The sequence below is a fragment of the Tachysurus fulvidraco genome, chromosome 3 (assembly GCF_022655615.1).
Source record: "Tachysurus fulvidraco isolate hzauxx_2018 chromosome 3, HZAU_PFXX_2.0, whole genome shotgun sequence".
Taxonomy (NCBI): Eukaryota; Metazoa; Chordata; class Actinopteri; order Siluriformes; family Bagridae; genus Tachysurus; species Tachysurus fulvidraco.
Genome location: NC_062520.1, coordinates 14,974,652 through 14,995,597, shown reverse-complemented (window position 1 = coordinate 14,995,597; position 20,946 = coordinate 14,974,652). Strand labels below are relative to the sequence as shown.

The following is a 20,946-nucleotide window of genomic DNA, read 5'->3' as shown; positions in this document are numbered from 1 at the left end:
CCTACATGTACGCTACTAAATCTACTAGTGCCATTTGCTTTGTTCATAGCTGCGTTTGGAGAGCATTTTTGTATGTCTACAATACAAGGATTAAATGCTATACTAACACTATACTGTTATTGTAATTTATCTGCTGAAGCAATTTAACGTTTAGCATTTAGAAATCGTATAGATTTCAGTTTATATTGTTGGATGCCATGATTCATTAACCCTCTACAAAAATATTCAGTTAAAATGTTTGGGATTAGGATGCTCAAAGCCCACAATCAAAAATAGTTTGTTTTATCAAAGCAACTGTGCTACACATGGCAAATGCCAGCAGTCTGATGGTTATAAATAAACGTCAAGTGACGCAGCTGTACACAGCAACAGCATTTTTTTTTTTGGATTGTGTTAAGCCATTACTGTGTTTCACCACAGATTTTGTCATGGGATTTGTAGAACAAAAAACTTCATCTAGTCAAGAAAAGAAGAATATCTTTACCCATAGTCTGATATTCTGCCCAGAGTCAATTGGTAAACATGACTTGCTTCATCCCTCTATAGAGTGCAGTGAGATTCTGATGTGTCTGAGGGAGATGACTAGCACTTTTCCTCACAAGCACAGAATTTCTGCTGGAAAATGCTTTCTAGTCCTGACTGGATGTTTTTTTGTTTTTTTTTTGTATGCTTCTGTTTAAAGCTGGATTGCTGCTGATCAGTGACTGAAAATCTGTTGTTTTCACTATTGCTGCAATTATCTGAATGTTCTAAAGGTATAATAATTATTTAGTGTATTATTTCTTTAAAAAAAATCTAAGCTTATTCAAAGAAATTCAGCATGTGTTTTCTAAAATCATAAACTGCTTGGTTAAACATTAAAAATTGCAAATGTAACATTTCAGATGTGTTTTTAAATCACAGATGTAATACAACTGTTTCTTATTTTTTAAATAAGTAAATAAGTACACCTTCATCCACCATATCATAGGTTTAAACTGATATATTTGGGCAAGTAGTTCTGATGCTGTGGGGAAAATATTTTGACATAAACCATACAAAAGTAAGAAAGTAAAACCTGCTGGCTGACGATGAGACAGTGCCATATTAAATCTGTAGACATTAGAGCTGGTAGTAGTAATAAAAGTATCAGTTATGTGGATTCATTTTCTAATACTTTCTGCTACTACATTTTATTGGATTTTCTTTTTCTTTATTTTTTTTTGCTTTATACAGTATTTTGTACAATTACGATGGTTTCCTAAGTGGCCGAGCTAACTTTTAACCTGATTTCTATAAGAGCATTTATGTAAGCTATATATGGCTTTAAACTTGATCATGGAGATTTGGGAATATGGCTGTTAATGTCCTCATAGTGCATTAGCACGGATGTGCATGGAGTGCATTACTCACTGGCTGACGCATGTTGTTTTTGCTCATCTGTTGTACTGTTTTCCACTTCATACTGGTCTGGTGAGTGGGTGGGGGTCATCTGTATGTGCCCCCACCCACCTGCTTCTTTCAGGATCAGGGTGGAGTGTCATTTCCTCCCTCTGTTTCCCAGCTTCCCCCCCTTTTTTGCCCTCTCAGACTCTCCCAGCTATCAGTACACAGCCCTATAGCACAGGACGTGAAGTCAGCTCACAACTCACAGCTCAAACGGACACCTTTTCTACAAGCCGTACCATCTGCGTCTGCCTGATCTGCTTTCTCCTGCGCATTCGGATTCGAGCTATGAGCAATACTGGGTCCATTAAGGTCCATTATCCATGAGCAGGGAGCTTGGACAGCTCAGCTTCGTGTTCAATATGTCCAGACGATCTGCTTAATGACTCAGCCAAGTGCCTGGTCAAACTGCATACTGCAGCACTCGCTTGTTCCTTTTTCAGAGACGGAAAAGGACCAGGAATCCATTCTGCCTCGTACTCCACGCTTTGTGATGGATGGCTGGTCAGTGGCTACTTTTGTCTCAGCACTGTAACTGTCTTATACTTGGATGGCTGCCTGTGCTGACTTGTATTACACTGTACTGGAGGATGAGTTCAGTGTGAGAGACTGCATGTGTTATTATTGCTGCTTTAAAATCATGATGTGGATATTGAGCATGAGTTGCTCTAAATTTCTCTCATACTATCCCCTTTCTGTGGGCACCTGGAGATCCAGATTTAAAACGAACAACCACTGCCAAGTCTGTCTGGTCTTTTAGCTCTTGAGGATTATAGTGAGTCTCACCACGAGGACCATTTAGGCAGTTTCTAACTCTATCTCTACAGTTTTTCAAAGGCTCTTTCTGATAGGAAAGGAGTTGAATTTTTTCTTAGTTTCTCATGGCCTGCTGCTTCCACACCCTTCGACATGACATCTGGATCCCAGGTAGTTCTGCTTTCTAACTCTTTAACACTGCTTCACAAGTAGCGTGAATCAGCATTGATGTCTTTTACAATGTGCCGTTTGATTCTGGGAAGCAATTTCCAGCTGTAGATTTCATTACAGGAAGATAGGGCAGCCAGTTTTATATCGGCCATTAGGAATGTATGTATGGCTCTGAGGGACTTGCTGGAAATAGCACTAATAGAAGATTAAATAGATAGTTCTGCATGTGTTGCTTGGAGCATTATTACATCTTCTGTCCTGACAGCTAGTCTCTACCCATCTGGTTTGCTACTAACTGTATGACCACATGACATACTACTTGCCAAAATATTGCTTTAGAAAATGATCTACTTTTTTTTCCCCCTCCAATCACACAACACATTAAACTGTACTAGAGATACTTGTTGAAGATATATTTTATAATTTAGCCTTCCCAGTCACCTACTGTAGTCTTAACCCAGCTGAGCTGTTCTGGGAGTCAGTTTGAAATGTTCCTGAAGTGACCAACCAGATTTACAAATTCCTTGGATATCCTTCTAGAGGCACAACATTTAAAATGAAAAAAAGTTGATTTATTAAGACTTTAAAAAACAATGTATTTCCAAGCTCATGACGGGCAATGTGTAAGTAGGTGTCACATTGCTCACCATTGCTTCCCAATAGTGTTTTATGTGATTTGAGCGAGCTAAAGGTTGACACTTTTGGACACTGGGGTGGATTATGTGCCTGCCATGTTGTGGGAAATCCTGTGTTTACTGGGATGGATGTTACTGTGCTGCTAATATTAAATGATAAAAACTTAAGATCACTAATGGAAAAATATAACCTAATATGTCTCCATCCTAATAATGACACATCTAATATAGAAACCTGTATTTGGATAGCTGAGACTAACCCTTGTTTGCGGCCTCCACAAAATGTTGTCAAAAAGTTGGAAACACACTTAAATAGAAAGTCATGCTACGCACTAGCATTAATATTTCTTTTCACTGGAACTAAAAGACCCAAACCTGTTCCAGATTGACAATGCCCCTGTATGCAGTAAGGTCTATGAAGACATGTTTACCAATTCTGGTGTGGAAAAGCTTGTCCGCGCAGAGCCCTGAACTCTGAACAGCTTTATTTGCTGATTTTAATTGTCGGATAAAAGAAAAATATTTCTATATATCAGCAGAAACAACGATTCTGAAGTATATCTTATATTTTTGATGCTCCATGATGATATATGATTTGGAGACTATCACATCGTCTTTAAACTGCCATTGCGTCGGTCAGCTTTTTTCTCAGGTCTTCATCAGTGAACATTTGAAGACTTCGGCAGGAGGGAATTGATGTTAAGTCTATAATAAATGCAGAAATTACTCCTGTTAGATCCTCAGGTGTTCTTGGTTGCACAATTTCACTGGATCGCAAACAGTTGTAGAAAAGACATTATTTTCATTTACATTATTTAATGTCCACCCAAATGAGGATGGGTTCCCTTTGTAGTCTGGTTCCTGTCATGGTTTCTTCCCCATACCATCTCAGGGAGATTTTACTTGCCAAGTCACATCAGGCTTGTTCATTAGGGATAAGTGTTAGAGATAAATAACAACTTAAATTAAAACTTAAAGTTTTTTATTCTGTTTCTATACTTCTGTAAAGCTGTTTTGAAACAATGTTCATTGTCAAAAATGATATACAAATACATTGAATTTAACTGAATTAAATTAATTCAAAAAAATTTTCATTGAATTAAAAACTTTTGGTCATGTCTGGTAGTTAAATGGTAGTTTACTGGTAGTTTTTATTTTCCTGGCCAGGGCAGATTTCAAGTCTTGTTATAATTTCTTTATATAATTATGGAATTTGCTCATACAGTATTTAATGCATGTAATATTTTACTACAACACTTTGTTGCTCTCTTGTTTATTCACTTATTCACTTGTACAGTAAATGTACAAGCTGATGATGATGATGATGATGATAATAATAATACAATTCAAGTTTATTTGTATAGTGCTTTTTACAATAGACATTGTCTTAAAGCGGCTTTACAGAACATAAACATAGAGCAGAAGGTAATATAAGAAATAATAATAATAAAAGAAATAAGGAATAATAAAAGAAAAAGACTTAACAGAATAAAAATTCAAGATTATTATTATATATATATAGTTCACAATCTGTATGTATTTATCCCCCTATGAGCAAGTCTGAGGTGACTCAGGCAGCAGTGGCAAGGAAAAACTCCCTTAAATTGATAAAGGAAGAAACCTTGAGAGGAACCGGACTCAAGGGGGAACCCATCCTCATATGGGTGACATTGGGGATGTGATTGTAATATACAGTCAAACAAATGTTGTATTGGTGTAAGGATCATGGACTTCAGATCTCCTTAGTATCACAGAGTCCAACTGGAGATGTCTCAGGATTCTTAGAGTCGGCCTCGGCTCAGTGGACGGCCAAAGGCTTCGTCCCACAGAGGACGTTGGGGGCTGGTACAATGTCTGGATGCCTCGGGATGGGTACAAAGAGAGAAACAGTGGAAAGGGATTAACATATCTGCTGTTCATAAAAATGTGCAGGTCTGATGTACTGGTGCATGATATTATAGGATGTATTATGTGTACGCCTGACTAAAGAGATGAGTTTTTTATCTTTTTATAACACTATCAGGAAGACTATTCCAAAGTTTGGGAGCTAAATAAGAAAATGCTCTACCACCTTTAGTAGACTTAGATATTCTGGGAACTACCAGAAGTCCTGAGTTTTGTGATCTCAGAGAGCGTGAAGGATTGTAACGTGTTAGAAGACTAGTTAGATACATGGGAGCTAAACCATTAAGAGCCTTATACGTAAGTAGCAGCAGTTTGTAATCAATTCTAAACTTAACAGGTAGCCAGTGTAGAGATGATAAAATTGGGGTTATATGGTCATACTTTCTTGTCCTAGTGAGAACTCTGGCAGCTGCATTTTGTACTAACTGTAGCCTATTTATTAAAGTGTGCATGAACTAGCTTCATGAATGCATGAACTAGCTTCTCAGCATCAGATACAGACAGGATGTTTCTCAGCTTGGCAATATTTCTAAGGTGTAAGAAGGCTGTTTTGGTAGTATAGGCGATATGATTTTCAAAAGACAAGTTGCTGTCTAATATAACACCCAGGTCTTTCACTGACAAACTAAAATACAATAATAAGAAATTAACTTACCAAAATAAAACATTGAGCTACATATACAGGAAAGAGAGAACGAGCCTGTGGGGGTTAGTTATGGACTGAACTCCAAAACATCAGTACATCCCAAAGGGTGTTCTTTGGGGTTGAGGTCACTGCTCTTTGTCTTAATCATCGGTACATTGTCATGCAGAAACGGGTTTGTTGCTCTTGGTTCTGGTGGAGGCAAATGGTAATGCTACAGTATACAAAGACAGGCAGTCTTGTGCCCCCAATTTTGTGGCAAAAGTTTGGTATTTGAGGGGGTCATGATCAGGAATCATCTCTCAGATAGCAAACTTGCATATGCATTTGAGATCAGGAGAAAATTGTGTAAATAATTATGCACTGAACTATCGATTTAACTTGTTGATTTTAGCATCACATAATGAACTGAGTATGAAAACAGTCAATGCTAATGTGTTCTTTCTTAAGGAGGGTTAAATGGAACAGAGCATATTTTAGTCTCCGATGTATGATGCATGTGTTTGTGAAGTTCATAAACTTTATATACGGAATGTATTAGACTGGATGTGTTGGTCCAGCTAGTTAGTGTGTGTGAACCTGTTGACAGTTGTATTGCTAAGAGGAATGTGAGTTCTTGGAGTATTGAAGTGGCAGCCACTGGTCAAATGACTGAGGCTCTGTGCAGGGGGCTGTTTGTTTCCAACTACAGCTGCCAGGAAACTGCTGTGTTTAAACAACAGTCATGTTTAAAACACTGCCTTGGAGTTTAAAACAACAGACTTTCTGACAAACATCATCTACTTTGTTTGAAATTTACTGAATCTGTGTGTGTGTGTGTCTCTGTGTGTGTGTGTCTCTGTGTGTGTGTGTCTCTGTGTGTGTGTGTCTCTGTGTGTGTGTGTCTCTGTGTGTGTGTGTGTCTGTCTCTGTGTATGTGTCTGTCTCTGTGTGTGTGTCTCTGTGTGTGTGTCTCTGTGTGTGTGTCTCTGTGTGTGTGTGTGTCTCTGTGTGTGTGTCTCTGTGTGTGTGTCTGTGTGTGTGTGTCTGTGTGTGTGTGTCTGTGTGTGTGTGTCTCTGTGTGTGTGTCTCTGTGTGTGTGTCTCTGTGTGTGTGTCTCTGTGTGCGTGTCTGTGTGTGCGTGCCTCTGTGTGGTTGTGTGTGTGTCTGTGTGTGCATGCGCCTCAGTGTTGTCTCTCTGTGTCGTGTGTGACTCTGTCATCTCCCTGTGACGTTTGTCTCCCTGTGTTCGTCTCCCGTCTCCCTGTGTCGTGTGTGACTCTGCGTCGTCTCCCTGTGTCGTGTGTGACTCTGCGTCATCTCCCTGTGTCGTGTGTGACTCTGCGTCGTCTCCCTGTGTTGTGTGTGACTCTGCGTCGTCTCCCTGTGTTGTGTGTGACTCTGCGTCGTCTCCCTGTGTCGTGTGTGACTCTGCGTCGTCTCCCTGTGTCGTGCGTGACTCTGCGTCGTCTCCCTGTGTCGTGCGTGACTCTGCGTCGTCTCCCTGTGTCGTGCGTGACTCTGCGTCGTCTCCCTGTGTCGTGCGTGACTCTGCGTCGTCTCCCTGTGTCGTGCGTGACTCTGCGTCGTCTCCCTGTGTCGTGTGTGACTCTGCGTCGTCTCCCTGTGTCGTGTGTGACTCTGCGTCGTCTCCCTGTGTCGTGTGTGACTCTGCGTCGTCTCCCTGTGTCGTGTGTGACTCTGCGTCGTCTCCCTGTGTCGTGTGTGACTCTGCGTCGTCTCCCTGTGTCGTGTGTGACTCTGCGTCGTCTCCCTGTGTCGTGTGTGACTCTGCGTCGTCTCCCTGTGTCGTGTGTGACTCTGCGTCGTCTCCCTGTGTCGTGTGTGACTCTGCGTCGTCTCCCTGTGTCGTGTGTGACTCTGCGTCGTCTCCCTGTGTCGTGTGTGACTCTGCGTCGTCTCCCTGTGTCGTGTGTGACTCTGCGTCGTCTCCCTGTGTCGTGTGTGACTCTGCGTCGTCTCCCTGTGTCGTGTGTGACTCTGCGTCGTCTCCCTGTGTCGTGCGTGACTCTGCGTCGTCTCCCTGTGTCGTGCGTGACTCTGCGTCGTCTCCCTGTGTCGTGCGTGACTCTGCGTCGTCTCCCTGTGTCGTGCGTGACTCTGCGTCGTCTCCCTGTGTCGTGCGTGACTCTGCGTCGTCTCCCTGTGTCGTGTGTGACTCTGCGTCGTCTCCCTGTGTTGTGTGTGACTCTGCGTCGTCTCCCTGTGTCGTGTGTGACTCTGCGTCGTCTCCCTGTGTCGTGTGTGACTCTGCGTCGTCTCCCTGTGTCGTGTGTGACTCTGCGTCGTCTCCCTGTGTCGTGTGTGACTCTGCGTCTGCCTGCACGGATAGGAATATCTGACCATGTTCACCTTGTATTGGTATTTGGATAGTCAAGTAAAACTTTCTCCCCACAAAAACTGCTTTTATTTTAAAAACCCTACAATCTAGCCAAAACGTTTACAGTATTGTTACTGGAGTTAAATTTGGGCTTAGATTTAGGTGTTGGCATAGTGTTAATAATTATGTTAAAGAAAGGGCTCCACAAGGAAAGTAAGACATGTGCTTGCACTGCTCACTGACCATTTCTGTTCCTGGACATTTTTATATGTGCTTCGCTGTTTTAAGTTGTGCTCATGCTTTGTCCATCTGAATTCTTTCAAATGTTTGTGTAAGTGGTTGTCCGAGTCCTCAATGTGCTATTAAACTGTCTTTACCTGTTTTTCACATATTTTTTAGATGATGAATGCAGCCACCAGCACAATAGCACAGGGAGTGAAGGGGGCGATAGCACTCCTCCCCCCAAGCGCAAGGGCAAGTTGTCTACACTGGGCAAGATCTTCAAACCTTGGAAATGGAGAAAGAAGAAAAGCAGCGAGAAGTTTAAGGAAACTTCAGAAGGTACCTAGTTTTTATAGAAGTTTGGGCCACATTTGATTCTGCTTCCTATTTTTGTCTTGAAGTTTTGAAAGCAAACTTTTGATGAGATGAATCCACCTTCTCTGTTATTAATGTTAGATCAACAGGCAACAATTGAGTTTTTGTGATCATAAAGCAAACAATAATCCATTGAATTTAGTTTGTACTCTGGTAAAGTCGGCCATTCATACAGTAAGTAAGAGCAATGGGTGAAAACAGGAAAATCATCCTAACATACAACCAAATTACTGATATACTTTTGTCTGTACAACTACAGAGCATGCAATCATTTCACATTAACTCACTGTTATTTTCTCTCAAACAAAGTGTGAATATGTCACTGTGTGCTGTAGTTCAGTGTTTTATTGAATTTGTGTTTGTTGAATTTTACCCAATAGTTTTGGAAAGAAAGATGTCGATGAGAAGACCACGGGAGGAGCTGATCGAGCAGGGAGTCCTAAAGGAGCTTCCTGATAACGGTAGGCATTGTGTGTATGTGCTTGTGTGTGTGCAAAGGGAAGAGTCGTAGCTCAATGGTTACATACAGCTTGTGAGTTTGAATCCCAGGAAAACCAAGCTAGCACTGCTAGGTCCCTGAGCAAGGCCCTTAACTCACCCTTAACCCAATTACTACTTAATATAAAAAAAAATTGTGTGTGTGTGACTGGTTTGGGTGGAGTGAGTGGGTGCTGCCTTCCATGCTGTGAGGCAATAGCCCTTGAGCGGAGGATTGGGTGGACACAGAACAATACTGGAAGCTGGTAGCAGTCACTGGTCTGGTATTATCTCACTGGTCACTAGGGCACAGTAGAAATGCAGCAGTTCCTGAGAGAGATGAAGCAAGAAGGTTTAATTTGACAGGTGTTTGAGGGTCTAACTTCAATTTATGAGGGGGAGAAATGACATATTGTTTGTCTTCAGTTGCAAAACATGGAGCAAATTGTGCCCTGCAGCAAAAACATTGAAAGTCATGCACTTACTGCTGTGGAGGCCCATTTATCTAGAAGCTGATCTAATCTTAATAAGCAGCCTGTTCTTGTTACCTGCCTCTGGCTTCTTTGCTGTTCTTTTTTCTTGTCTGATTTAAAAAGAGAAGTCTAGATGTCATCAGAAACTACTTTCTAGAAGTTTTACATTTTTTGATGATGCCCCATTGATGATTTATTCTCTTTTAACTAAATTTCGATGTATTTGAATTGTTTTTCACAGAGGCAGATGAGGCACATGGGTCCAAGCCACCATATGTGAAGAATGGCCACACGCTACCTGTAGGGGGCACCATTGGAAGCGGAAGTCGGGGAATTGAGTCAGTTCGGCCTACCTCTGAATTGCAATTCAGGGTCAATCCGGAGCGCAGGGGTCGTGACCCCTCTGATGCAGAGCGACGTGCAATATCTAGCCAGGATGACTGCTGGAGAGGAGGCCGGGTTGCAGTAGATGAGTGGAAGCCAAGTGTGGGCTGGCAGGGAGAGGAAATAAAGCATGGAGGCAGAATCCACACAGACACAGAGAGAAAGCCCGGTCTGATCAAAGCCCCTTCAGAGGATGGCAGAAGAACTCGCCCTGAAGTCGATTGGAAGCCAAGCCTTCCCCGACACTCATCCGCTGAGGAGGGCAGAGGAAGGCGAGGTGAGGAGGTTCAACTTTCTCTTTCTCCCTCTAGCTCTTTGACTTCCTCTACTCTGCTCTTGCTCTCACCAGTGCTTCTTCCTCTCTCTTCTCCTCACATCCACTCTGAAGTGAAGACTGGCACTGCTCCCTCGGGTCCTGCTCCAGCTAAGATTCTTATTTAGGAACAAGCAGAGGGATAGCTTCACTTTTGTAGCTTTGTTCTCCCTTATTCTTCTACATATGCTGCTATCAGTTCAGTTTTTAGGAATGAACACAAACTACTTGTGGGGTAAATTTGCATTTTACTAGTACCCTAAAGTAACTAATCCTGAGCTGAATGAATTTTGCTGCCTTACAGTTTGACAATTTAAGACTATTTTAATTATCAAAAATCCACTTATGATTTTAAAAATGGAATCAGCAAATGCAGATATTTTATGTAAACAAAATAGTAAGTGTCCAGACTACATGTCTTCACTAGAGGAAAGAGTGTGTAGACTAGATGCTTTACATTTCCAGGTCGTCCGTATCTGTGTTGAAACACACTGCACTGAGCCTTTTTTTTTATTATTAACGTTATTTCTGTATTCATGATTTGATCTGTTGTATTTACGTACAATTTTAACTGTTGTTTTAATAAGAAATTATTTATATTTTTAACTTTACAGGAGGAACAACAAAAAAATGAAATAAAACCCTTTTCCCTTGTTTTCCCATTTTCATTTTAAACTAAAAAATAAATAAAAGCAATATAGCAAGTGAAGTGGTGCTTCCAGTTCACTAGATTTTTCTAAAACAAATTGCCCTTTTTGCTTTACTGCTGCCTGTGTCTTGTGAAAAAATGGCTGTAAATAACCCGGCATTTAAAACGCCAGCTGTGAAGAATAAAGGGGGGATAACGTGGGAGGGAGCAATATAGAGAGACAGAGAGGTAATTACGGCAGCCTGTTTATCTCCCACGGCGGTCGATGAGCTGATTAAGAAACATACAAATGAGTAGTATGGGAATTATGATACAACTCCTAATGCAGCTCAAATAGTTTGACATGTTGGATAAGAGAAACTCTTAGGTGTGCGTGTTTCAGTGCTGAAAATGATGACTTTGATTTAATAATTTTATTAATATCTTTAATGACAGTAAGAAGACTATTAGGAAAGTCATCCAGGTCATTTTACTATATCTAGTAGTAATAAGTCTGAAATTCATTGCTGAGATACAGCTACTATGTTTTCTTTGTATTCCTCTCAGAATCGGACAGCAGTCACTATATTCCCGACCCTGAGACACTGAGGGATACACTGCGAGAGCCTCTGCCCCCTAAGCAGACAATTATGACCCCCAAATGGCTGATGAGCTCCACCGCAGAATGTGGCACTGATGTCATGCAACACACACCCGTCCACAGCCCTGCAACCTCATTCTCCACCTCCGGATCCTCCAACTCTCCATCATCCTCTGTCCCCGGCGCAACCGCAAAGACCCTGCGGATGGCCCCGTCTGCTGTGGCCAGCGTGCCCCTGGGATCCTCTTTCACCCAGTCCTCCACCCAAGGGTTAATGCCAGCACAGCATGCTAGGCAGCCCCCACTCCCTCCACCCAAACCAGTCAACCGCACCACCAACGCTGCTATGCTGGGTGAGTGCTTACTCCTGCTTCCTGCTTTTCTCATATGACCCCCAAAAGCAGATGTTACATGCTTTCATTCTTCTTGTCTAGGAGCGTCAGGATAAGAAGCACATTTATCTTTTTGTCTCGCCATGTTTAAGTTTTTTGTATGTGTAGGAAAGCATTTAAAAAAGTCTCAAGAACATTTCTTTCTCGGCATCCTTCTCCTCTTGTGCAGCATTATCTCTAATGACTCCAGGCTTGGCAGGCAGCTGTCTGCTGCAGTGTTGCAGAAGTTGTTTTTTTTTGTTGGTTACTATGTCGGATAAGTGTTTTCCTCTGTAATGGGATTGTTGATCATTTTAGGGCAAGACTATCTGTATTTTAAATAATGTCTGACCCTCAAAGTTCCACATATAACCTGTACACAATTGGTCTTATTGTGCCTTCGATCATTTTGTGTTATTGTGTCAAAGTTGAAACTTGCATCATGTAACCTCGAGAAAGACGCAAGATTTAAGAGGATCTGAAAATTTAAGCTTCTTAGATCACTAATGCTCTTTGGCACTAGAACGTATCAAATTGGTTGCTTAGATTCATGCTGAAAATGTATTGGGGTTTTGCTATTGTGTTGATTATAGTTTATAGAGTAATTTGGTACTCTTATTGTGAAGCACTCTTGTTTTCTTTATTCCGTCATTTATTGCATCACAAGAGACATTAGTAGAGCTTCGTAAAACAGCCAAACAATTTTTATTTAGTTTCAAGTGGGATTATTACCACTCCTCTAATGTAACTCCTAAACAATGAACTAAGATGTTGATCTTTCAGGACCACGGTGCAATAGCATGATACACAAGAAATCTAGAGTTACTGTAATGTAACGCATCGCTGTGCTGAATGTTGATTGTACTGGTGATGACAGCTTTATCCATGAGAGAAATTTAAATGTGGTTGAGCTGCATCTACACACTGCCTCCTGCTGGTCAGCTGAAGCATTGAGAGATGTGCTCATGAGAGATGAGCTGCTTAATGCTCGACTTGTTTGAGCATTGGAACCCAGAGTTTTCTGTGGTTGCCTGGCTTCTTCATTCCTCAACAGAAGTATGACCCACTTTCTGAAATGAAGTACCTACTTCAGCTTATGTTATCTTGCTTCAGCAAATTTTAGGCTAATGCGAACACATCCGTCTACATTGCCAAACTATACAGTTTTGTCGGATGGTTTGGTCATGTTTTTGTGTGGTTTTTGATACCTTTGGGATGGTTTCTTACCCCTGTCAGCTTCCACCCTTCAAGGGGGTGATCCCTTTCCCCTCTACTGGTCCTGCTGGAAGCGTGAAGCTGACTATGATGTCTACCTGTCACTGCCCGTGTACTTATGCCGTCGGGCAGGAGGTGGGCGCACAGGTAACAGCAAGGCCATGCCTGGAACCACAGCGATGCTGCCTTTTTGTAATCATGTTCTATCCATCTGCTCTATGTTTGCTGGCATTGTCTTCTTCACCCATGCCACCATATGCTCTTAGCTCTGGCCGGGATGCTGGACTAACATGGAGTGGCTAGAATGCCACATATCTCTCTCTCTCTCTCTCTCTCTTGTGCGCTCTCTCTCTCTCTCTCTCTCTCGTACGCTCGCTCTATCTCTCTCTCTCCTTCACTCTCCTGTGCGCTCTCTCTCTCTCTCTCCTTCACTCTCTTGTGCACTCGCTCTTTTTCTCTCTCTCTCTCTCTCTTGTGCGCTCTCTCTCTCTCTCTTGTGCGCTCGCTCTCTCTCTCTCTCCTTCACTCTCTTGTGCGCTCTCTCTCTCTCTCTCTCTCTCTCCTTCACTCTCTTGTGCGCTCTCTCTCTCTCTCTCTCTCTCCTTCACTCTCTTGTGCGCTCGCTCTCTCTCTCTCCTTCACTCTCTTGTGCGCTCGCTCTCTCTCTCTCTCTCTCCTTCACTCTCTTGTGCGCTCGCTCTCTCTCTCTCCTTCACTCTCTTGTGCGCTCGCTCTCTCTCTCTCTCTCTCTCCTTCACTCTCTTGTGCGTTCGCGCTCTCTCTCTCTCTCTCTCTCTCTCTCTCTATCTCTCTCTCTGCTTCCTGTTAAAATGCATGTTTTTAGAACTAGATTTGCAGTAAGCGGGCATGCTTAGAAACCTATTGCTGTAACCACAGAATTGTGCCCGCCTTTTAGGATCCTCTGTTCAACTGGCAGAAATTAGTTTACAGAATAATATAGAAATCTAATTGAATGCACAGCATGCTGAATGGCAGCAGATTATGTGCAGCGAACAGAAGTTCAGCTCAAATACTGTTTCTGGGTTTATCAGTGATTTCAAATGTTTGCATGCAGTTACTCCATTAAGTGTAGTTTCTCTGGCTGTGGCTTTCTGTGTGTTTGTTAGCTGTTCTGTGGTCATCTGTACATGGAGCAGCTTCGCCTTGCGCTAAAGCTGTGGCAGTTCAACGTACAGTTTGTCCTGCCACATGGACATGTACAGTATGCGACAAACACGGGATGTAGTTCATGTTACTGCTTCTGAGCATGTGAAATCAGTATACAATGTAGTTTTTAATGCTTTACATGTGTACCCTTCAGAAATATCATTTGTGGTTTATGTTACAAAATAATATGAAAATACAAGGTCTTGTAAAGACTAGTGATGTCAGATTTTAATGATGCTCTAACCTTTATTTTATGTACATATGACATTCTGATAAAAATCAGTGGTTAAAAATTGGCTGTTAAAACTGTCGGTGCTTATAACTCATAATCCTTTGTCTCCTGCAGCTGAACTCACACAGGTTGTAGGAAGTGCCAACCCAGCTCAAGCTAAGCCATCGCCACCTATGCCCCCCAAGAGAACCACGCCGGTCACAAAGCGCCACACTGAGAACTCCACCCTTTCTATCGCCTCTCTGCCCTCAATGCTCTCTCCTGAGGACAGGGCAAATATCCCAGGAGGGTTCCCGCTCCCCCCGCCGCCACCGTCCCCACCTCTCCCCACGCACATACCACCCTCGCCTCCTCGAGGACACCCTCACCAGCTCTTCCACCAACACTCCTATCCTCATCCTCTCCCCGACCCATTACCTGTCCATTTTGACCCTCCGAGCCCGCAGGAAGAGCTGCCTACACGTCAAGCCCCAGTACCCCTGCACATCATGATCCAGCGTGCACTGATCAGCCCCGGAGCTGCCCTGCCTCACCTGGATGCCTCCCACCGTGCCCACTCGCTGCTGTTTGAAACCCCTCCAGAGTACCAAGGATCTCGCCCGCTGCCGGTCACCATCCAGCCTTTAAAAATGTGTGTACTCATCACCAGCAGTGTTTCAGTCCCAGCATTTCTGTATAAGTGAACAGAGATGAGTCGCTTAGTGAAAAATCTTGGTGAAATAACACAAGACGTGCTGATTTAGTAAAACAATCAACGTGGTGGTAGAATGCAACTTGACTTCAAACTGAAGTTGATTGTTTTTCTATAACACTACGTCATGAAGTGGTTTATTCCTCTCATACTACAGCAATTTGGCAACTCAGAAATGTTTACTTATTAACAAATGACACATTTTATTGGGCTATTTGTTATAATAAATATTTGCTCATTTTTTTCTTATGTTATAGAAGTTATAAACAGTAGTTTCCTCACTAGTGTGTTTTTTTTTGGGTTTTTTTTTTCAAGTTTAGTTTGTTTAGTTTAGTTTTTCAAGTTCAAGTTTAGGACCTGCCTCTTGATTTTTATATGACAAACATTTTAGTTACAGTTTTCCATTCAGAATTTATCCACATGTATCTATTCACGTTTATCCTCTCTTCTTTCTCAAACTCTCTCTCAGGGCTGAAGATGACTACTCTGATGAAGAGGAAGAAGAGGAGGAAGATGAAGAAGAGGAGGAGGAGGAGGAGGAGGATGAAGATGAGCCACCTCCTGAACACCTCCCTCCCCCTCAAATTCAGCCAGAGCTGGAGCCTCGTAGCCGCCGGTGCCTAGTGGGTGATGTGAACATCCGAATTATGCCAGAGGGATCAGACAGCAGTGAGGAAGAGGAGAGAGAGGAAGATCAACAGGCTGATGAGAGTGACTCAGATGGCCCTGTGCTTTACAAAGAGGAGGAATCAGATGAAGAGGACGACAGTCCACCGAGTAAGTGAAGTGCCTTGTCCATTTACAATGCAGATAGATTGTTTGTTGTATCTTTTTTGTACATTAAGTATTCATGCATCCAAGGAATAGAGGAATTGTAAAAATTCAGAAATTGTTGGATAGCTTTTAACTGTGTTATTGTGTATGCACTTCTGCAGGTAGTCTGGCCAGCAGGGTGAAGAGGAAGGACACTTTGGCTCTGAAGCTGAGCAGTCGGCCTTCAGCCCCAGACAGACAGGCTCCTGAGAGGCAGACCAGAATGGAGTACACAGGTCTGTCGTGGCAGAGCAAAGAGCAGTGGGAGGCCATCCGCACACAGATTGGCACAGCACTCACACGGTACTCGCCTGTCCTCATGCTCTCTCTCTCTCTCTTTCTCTCTCTCTAACTCTCTAACTCACATACACACACTCACACACACGCACACACACTCATTTATTAATAACTAACTGTGAGTGTTGAGTACCTAAATGAAGGATTTCTCCCAGATACTAGTGGGAGGCAGATTTAAATCATTTATACACAGAATCTAAGAAAGCGAATAAGTGTCTCCATAAATGGTTATTGTAACGTGTCTGTTTGTCTAAAGACGACTGAGCCAGAGGCCCACCGCTGAGGAGCTGGAACAGAGAAACATTCTCCAGCGTAAGCAATTTCCTTCTTTCCTTCTATTGCCAGCCTAATGCTTTTTGCTCAATACAGCTTCACTTCCTTTAGCACATGTAGCACATACCTAAAAAATAACCCACACATGCAGAGGATTCTTTACACTTATGACTTATGCATTGCTGGCCTGCTTTGTTCCCCATTTGTGCTATTTGCACTGACCTATAGTCATACTGCAGTGCAAGTAGTATCAGGTCAGGATTGTCCAATCTTTTCCACAAGAAGCCGGTTCTCATTTTAGTTAAGCAGGAGCCACACTTGATTCCACCTGTTTAATTAGCCGCCGATCTTGGTTTTCAGACCTGTACCCACTCTGCCCCAGATAAGATCGGGCAGCACAGATTAGTACAGAATTTTGGCTAGCAGGTGTACTTAAGTGTAATGCAAAATTTGCTTAGCTTTTGTAAAGATCTTTTCCGTTCTGCATACCTCCTTCTCCAGCCAAAAATGAAGCTGATCGGCAGGCAGAAGTTCGGGAGATTAAACGCAGGCTCACCAGAAAGGTAAAATTCATGTGTTTAGTTTTAAAAATGTGCACCAAGTTATTTAGTTAGTTATCCTACCTACTAGTTGTATGTTCTATAAGCCACAGCACTTAACGCTAAATACATTGAGGAATATGTAGGGAATAAAAGACATTGTTGCAAGCTTTTATAGAAAAATTTTCAATAATTGGATATTAGTAGGTCTTATGGCCCGGAGTTAATGATTTTTCTATTACAAGACACCTAAAGGTGGTTTATTCCTCCTGTACCACAGCATCACAGATGGTTGTTTCTTTATTTGTTAAATTCACGTATGATTACATTTAATGCTGTTAAAGAAATACGTACAGAATAATTCTGTTTCTTTTTTATCACTAACAGATGATACTATCGCCATCAACTCTCAAATCCCTCTTTCTAAATAAACATTCCAGTCTGTCATGTTAATGACAAAGCACAGAGTGCAAACTGCTGCCTTGAAATCAGCAAAAAAAACTTTAAAAACTGCTTAATGTCTCTTTCCATAAATAAGCAATGAAGCTTAACCAGTGCTTGTCACAGCACGCAACATATTATACAATGTGTAACATACATATTACAATGAATGCATTCATATACACTTGTAATATCCCTGTTTTAGAGCTGTGCTGTAAAATAACCTTTATCAGCAGCTGTGCAATAAGAATTGAGAAATTAATTAGATCATTTTATTAAGCCGCTGTATTAAAAGACACAGTGTTGTGGTTTTTTTTCTCCTAATATATTTATTATTATTATCATGCACACAAAAGTAATAAGGAAGAGCTGAGCACAGTGTTTTTCTCTCTTCACCTCAGATGGCTCAGTGTTACATGTTTCCCAATAATATATTGGCTTCTGTTCACAAATTAGCCCTTTAATTATTTACCTTACAGTTAAGACCCTTACCAGTCTTATCCCAGTAAATGCTTCATCACATACCCCAGTTTCATCCTAGCCTTTAGTTATACACTCATTTGCTCTTGAATTATTGTTGAATATGAAGTAAAGCAGAAAGCAGTCGCAGAATTTTGAAAGTGATTCTCGTTGTCCTCTCTGTAGTTAAGTCAGAGGCCAACAGTTGCTGAGTTACAGGCCAGAAAGATTCTGCGCTTCCATGAGTATGTGGAGGTCACACACGCTCAAGACTACGATCGTCGTGCTGAAAAACCATGGACCAAACTCACACCCGCCGACAAGGTAAAGCCACAAGTTATGTCCTTCTCTAGCTGTTTATTTTACTTTAGCCCCACTGTACCAGTGTTTCCTTGGTTAACATCATTGCTCTTGTCCAGGCTGCAATACGGAAGGAACTCAACGAGTTCAAAAGTTCTGAGATGGAAGTACATGAAGAAAGTAGAATTTATACAAGGTAAACAATACACGATAATATCATTTTTGTTGCTGAGTTACAGTATGGTTTTTATATCTTCTCATTTTTTTTTTCCCTCCAGGTTTCATCGTCCATAACATCTTCCATTGCCTGTAAAGTGAAACATTTGAGCACTGGTGGCAGGGTGTCTGCGTGCCTGTGTGAATGCGTGTCTGTGTGTGTCTTAGTGCGTGCGTGCGTGCGTGCGTGCGTGCGTGCGTGCGTGCGTGCGTGCGTGCGTGCGTGCGTGCGTGCGTGCGTGCGTGCGTGCGTGCGTGCGTGCGTGCGTGCGTGCGTGCGTGCGTGCGTGCGTGCGTGCGTGCGTGCGTGCGTGCGTGCGTGCGTGCGTGCGTGCGTGCGTGCGTGCGTGCGTGCGTGCGTGCGTGCGTGCGTGCGGAGCTTCAGGGTGTTTGTACTACTAACAAATTGCCCTTCAGTGAATGTACTGTACAGATACGTGGAACTAATAGAAAACTTTTCCTCACTCATCTGCCCTTTGTAAATATGACAGATGGGAGGGCTAAGAACAATACAGTATTTCTCCCTGATGTTGAAGGGAGACAGACAACCAGAGCACTAATGAAGAAGCCTCAAATATGGATGTACAGTGTGTGTGTGTGCCATCAGGAGAACATCTCTCAGGAACCGAGATCCCCTTTAGTAGCATAGGGCTGAAGGGGAAGGAAAGGTCAAGACTGACCATTATAATTAAATATTCAGCTTTTCCTTTTAGGGAAATGTGTAAACCATAACAAATAGTATTTAAGTAATGATAATAAATAATTGTTAGATTCATATGGACTGAGCAGAATTGAGTACAGATGGACTTTGCATGGACAGGAATGTGTGTATGTGTGTACAGTGTTGTAATTTTCTCTTAGGCTGAAACTTTTAAATTTAATCATTAGTAACTAAAGCACAATGTATTATGATGCATTGTTACATTTGTGTGAAATGGGGACAGGTTTATTTATGCCTGCCTTGCTTACATTTGCCCTTCCTGTGCAACTTATTATTAGAAAATGGGAAGGGAGAAAAAGGATGGCCTCTTTTATTTATTTCTTTTTTCTTTTCTTTTTTTTAAGTCTTTGAGCATTACACTTCATGATTCTAATCTAAAAATCTAACTACACTATTTTATGTTTTAATCCCTTTTTAACAATCTAGGGCTGAATCAGTTAAAGTACAATTTTAAAGTCATATTTCTGAAAGTTAGGACTGCATTTTTGTCTTAATAAGAATAAATTATAATGTAGTTTGAATTCAGTTTCAAGCCAAGTGAACAGTCCAAGTATTGATATAACACTATGAAGAAGGTTGTGGTTTTCTTTTTGTTTGTTTTTTTTGTTTGTTTTTTAAATAGTGTAATTATTTCAGCTCACATCATTTTCTCCTTTTCTTCTTTTTAAATATCTATGGCCAGTAGAATAATATGCTCAATAAACATGCTCTGCTGTACAGATCTACTATTTAGATTAAACTAACTGTTGTGTATATCTTGCCTTCCTATTATTTGGAATTGTATTTTAAATATTATGAAAGTAATATAGGTTGCTATTTTTTTAAGCACAAAATATTTGTGTTTTATTCAATGCTTTAAAAGCTCCTTTTATTTTGTTTTTTTTGTTTTTTGTTTTTGTTTTTTGTTTTAATTTGATTATGTGAACATTTAGGAACTGACAGTATTTTTCTGTTTAGATGTTGCCTATGAATCTAAATTAAAAGCTTACAAATAGTCGCCAGGCTAATTTCAGTTTTTCTTAGCAACAATGTCCTAGAAAGGACAGACACACAACTCATTATAGGAGCTACAAGTGTGTGTGTGTGTGCGCGCAATGCGGTGCCCTCTAATAGACTGCTGTCACTCCTTGACCATGACCAGGATAAATCAGATAAATGACTGATGACAATAGAATTGTTCAATAATTATCATTTTTTTTAGTTAGTAAAAATTCATTGTCCAGGGAGTGAGCTGTGAATTGTGTAAAGAAGGAAAAGGACTTTAAAAATGTAAATGTCTTTTATTAGAATGCCAGCAGTAGCTAGTAGACAACACATGTGAAAGGCACATTGGATTCAGCAGAGACAGACTGAACCCAGAGCAACGAAATCCTTGAACAGCAGCGATCACCCATATGCAAACATCTAATACATGTATGTTTCAATCTACTCCACATTCACATCCTAATTTGACTAACATCCTGGTGCAAGTGTGAAAGTGAGGCAAGATGATTCCTTGTGACTATGATGGCTGGGATATTTCCAGTAACAGCTTATCATCCTTGATGCATGAGAGAGAGAGGAATCTGGAGTGTTTGGGTTGAGATTATACCTGATCAAAACCTACTGTACTTGTCCAGCAGAATCTAACATTTCTTAAAATTGGAATGATGTGTCAGGAGAAATTGCACCTTTCTTTTGTGTTTGAGGTGTATGAGGAGGTATTTTTGTGCTGCTATCATTGCTGTTTGGGTTCTTCCAGTCCACTCAATTGTACTACATAAATATAATGATGCCTCAGATGTATATTGGTTTTCTATGCTTTCTTGAGATTTCACCCACTATATATATGCATATACAAAGTCATGTAAAAAAAAAAAAATCAGGACACCCCATGAAAGCCT

General features: G+C 41.5%; 1 protein-coding gene across 7 annotated transcripts in view; it reads left to right on the top strand.

Annotated features, from left to right (window-relative positions):
* phactr4b (phosphatase and actin regulator 4b) overlaps nt 1–20,057 on the top strand; it is a 31,612-nt gene extending 11,555 nt beyond the window's left edge. For 3 of the 7 annotated variants that reach the window (XM_027149812.2, XM_027149809.2, XM_027149807.2), the window contains 13 exons: nt 8,255–8,416; nt 8,833–8,913; nt 9,644–10,063; nt 11,295–11,681; nt 12,936–13,061; nt 14,428–14,944; nt 15,474–15,781; nt 15,940–16,120; nt 16,371–16,426; nt 16,889–16,950; nt 18,013–18,150; nt 18,246–18,322; nt 18,405–18,587. In XM_027149812.2, the coding sequence (XP_027005613.2) occupies nt 8,255–8,416; nt 8,833–8,913; nt 9,644–10,063; nt 11,295–11,681; nt 12,936–13,061; nt 14,428–14,944; nt 15,474–15,781; nt 15,940–16,120; nt 16,371–16,426; nt 16,889–16,950; nt 18,013–18,150; nt 18,246–18,322; nt 18,405–18,420 (2,531 nt within the window). In that variant the 3' untranslated portion in view covers nt 18,421–18,587. Of the gene's footprint in view, nt 1–1,571; nt 1,930–1,966; nt 2,353–8,254; nt 8,417–8,832; nt 8,914–9,643; nt 10,064–11,294; nt 11,682–12,935; nt 13,062–14,427; nt 14,945–15,473; nt 15,782–15,939; nt 16,121–16,370; nt 16,427–16,888; nt 16,951–18,012; nt 18,151–18,245; nt 18,323–18,404; nt 18,588–18,697 lie in introns of those variants that run through there. The other 4 variants (XR_007140184.1, XM_027149810.2, XM_027149808.2 and 1 more) reach the window with 4 other exon arrangements.
* Nucleotides 20,058–20,946: the final 889 nt, after the last annotated feature.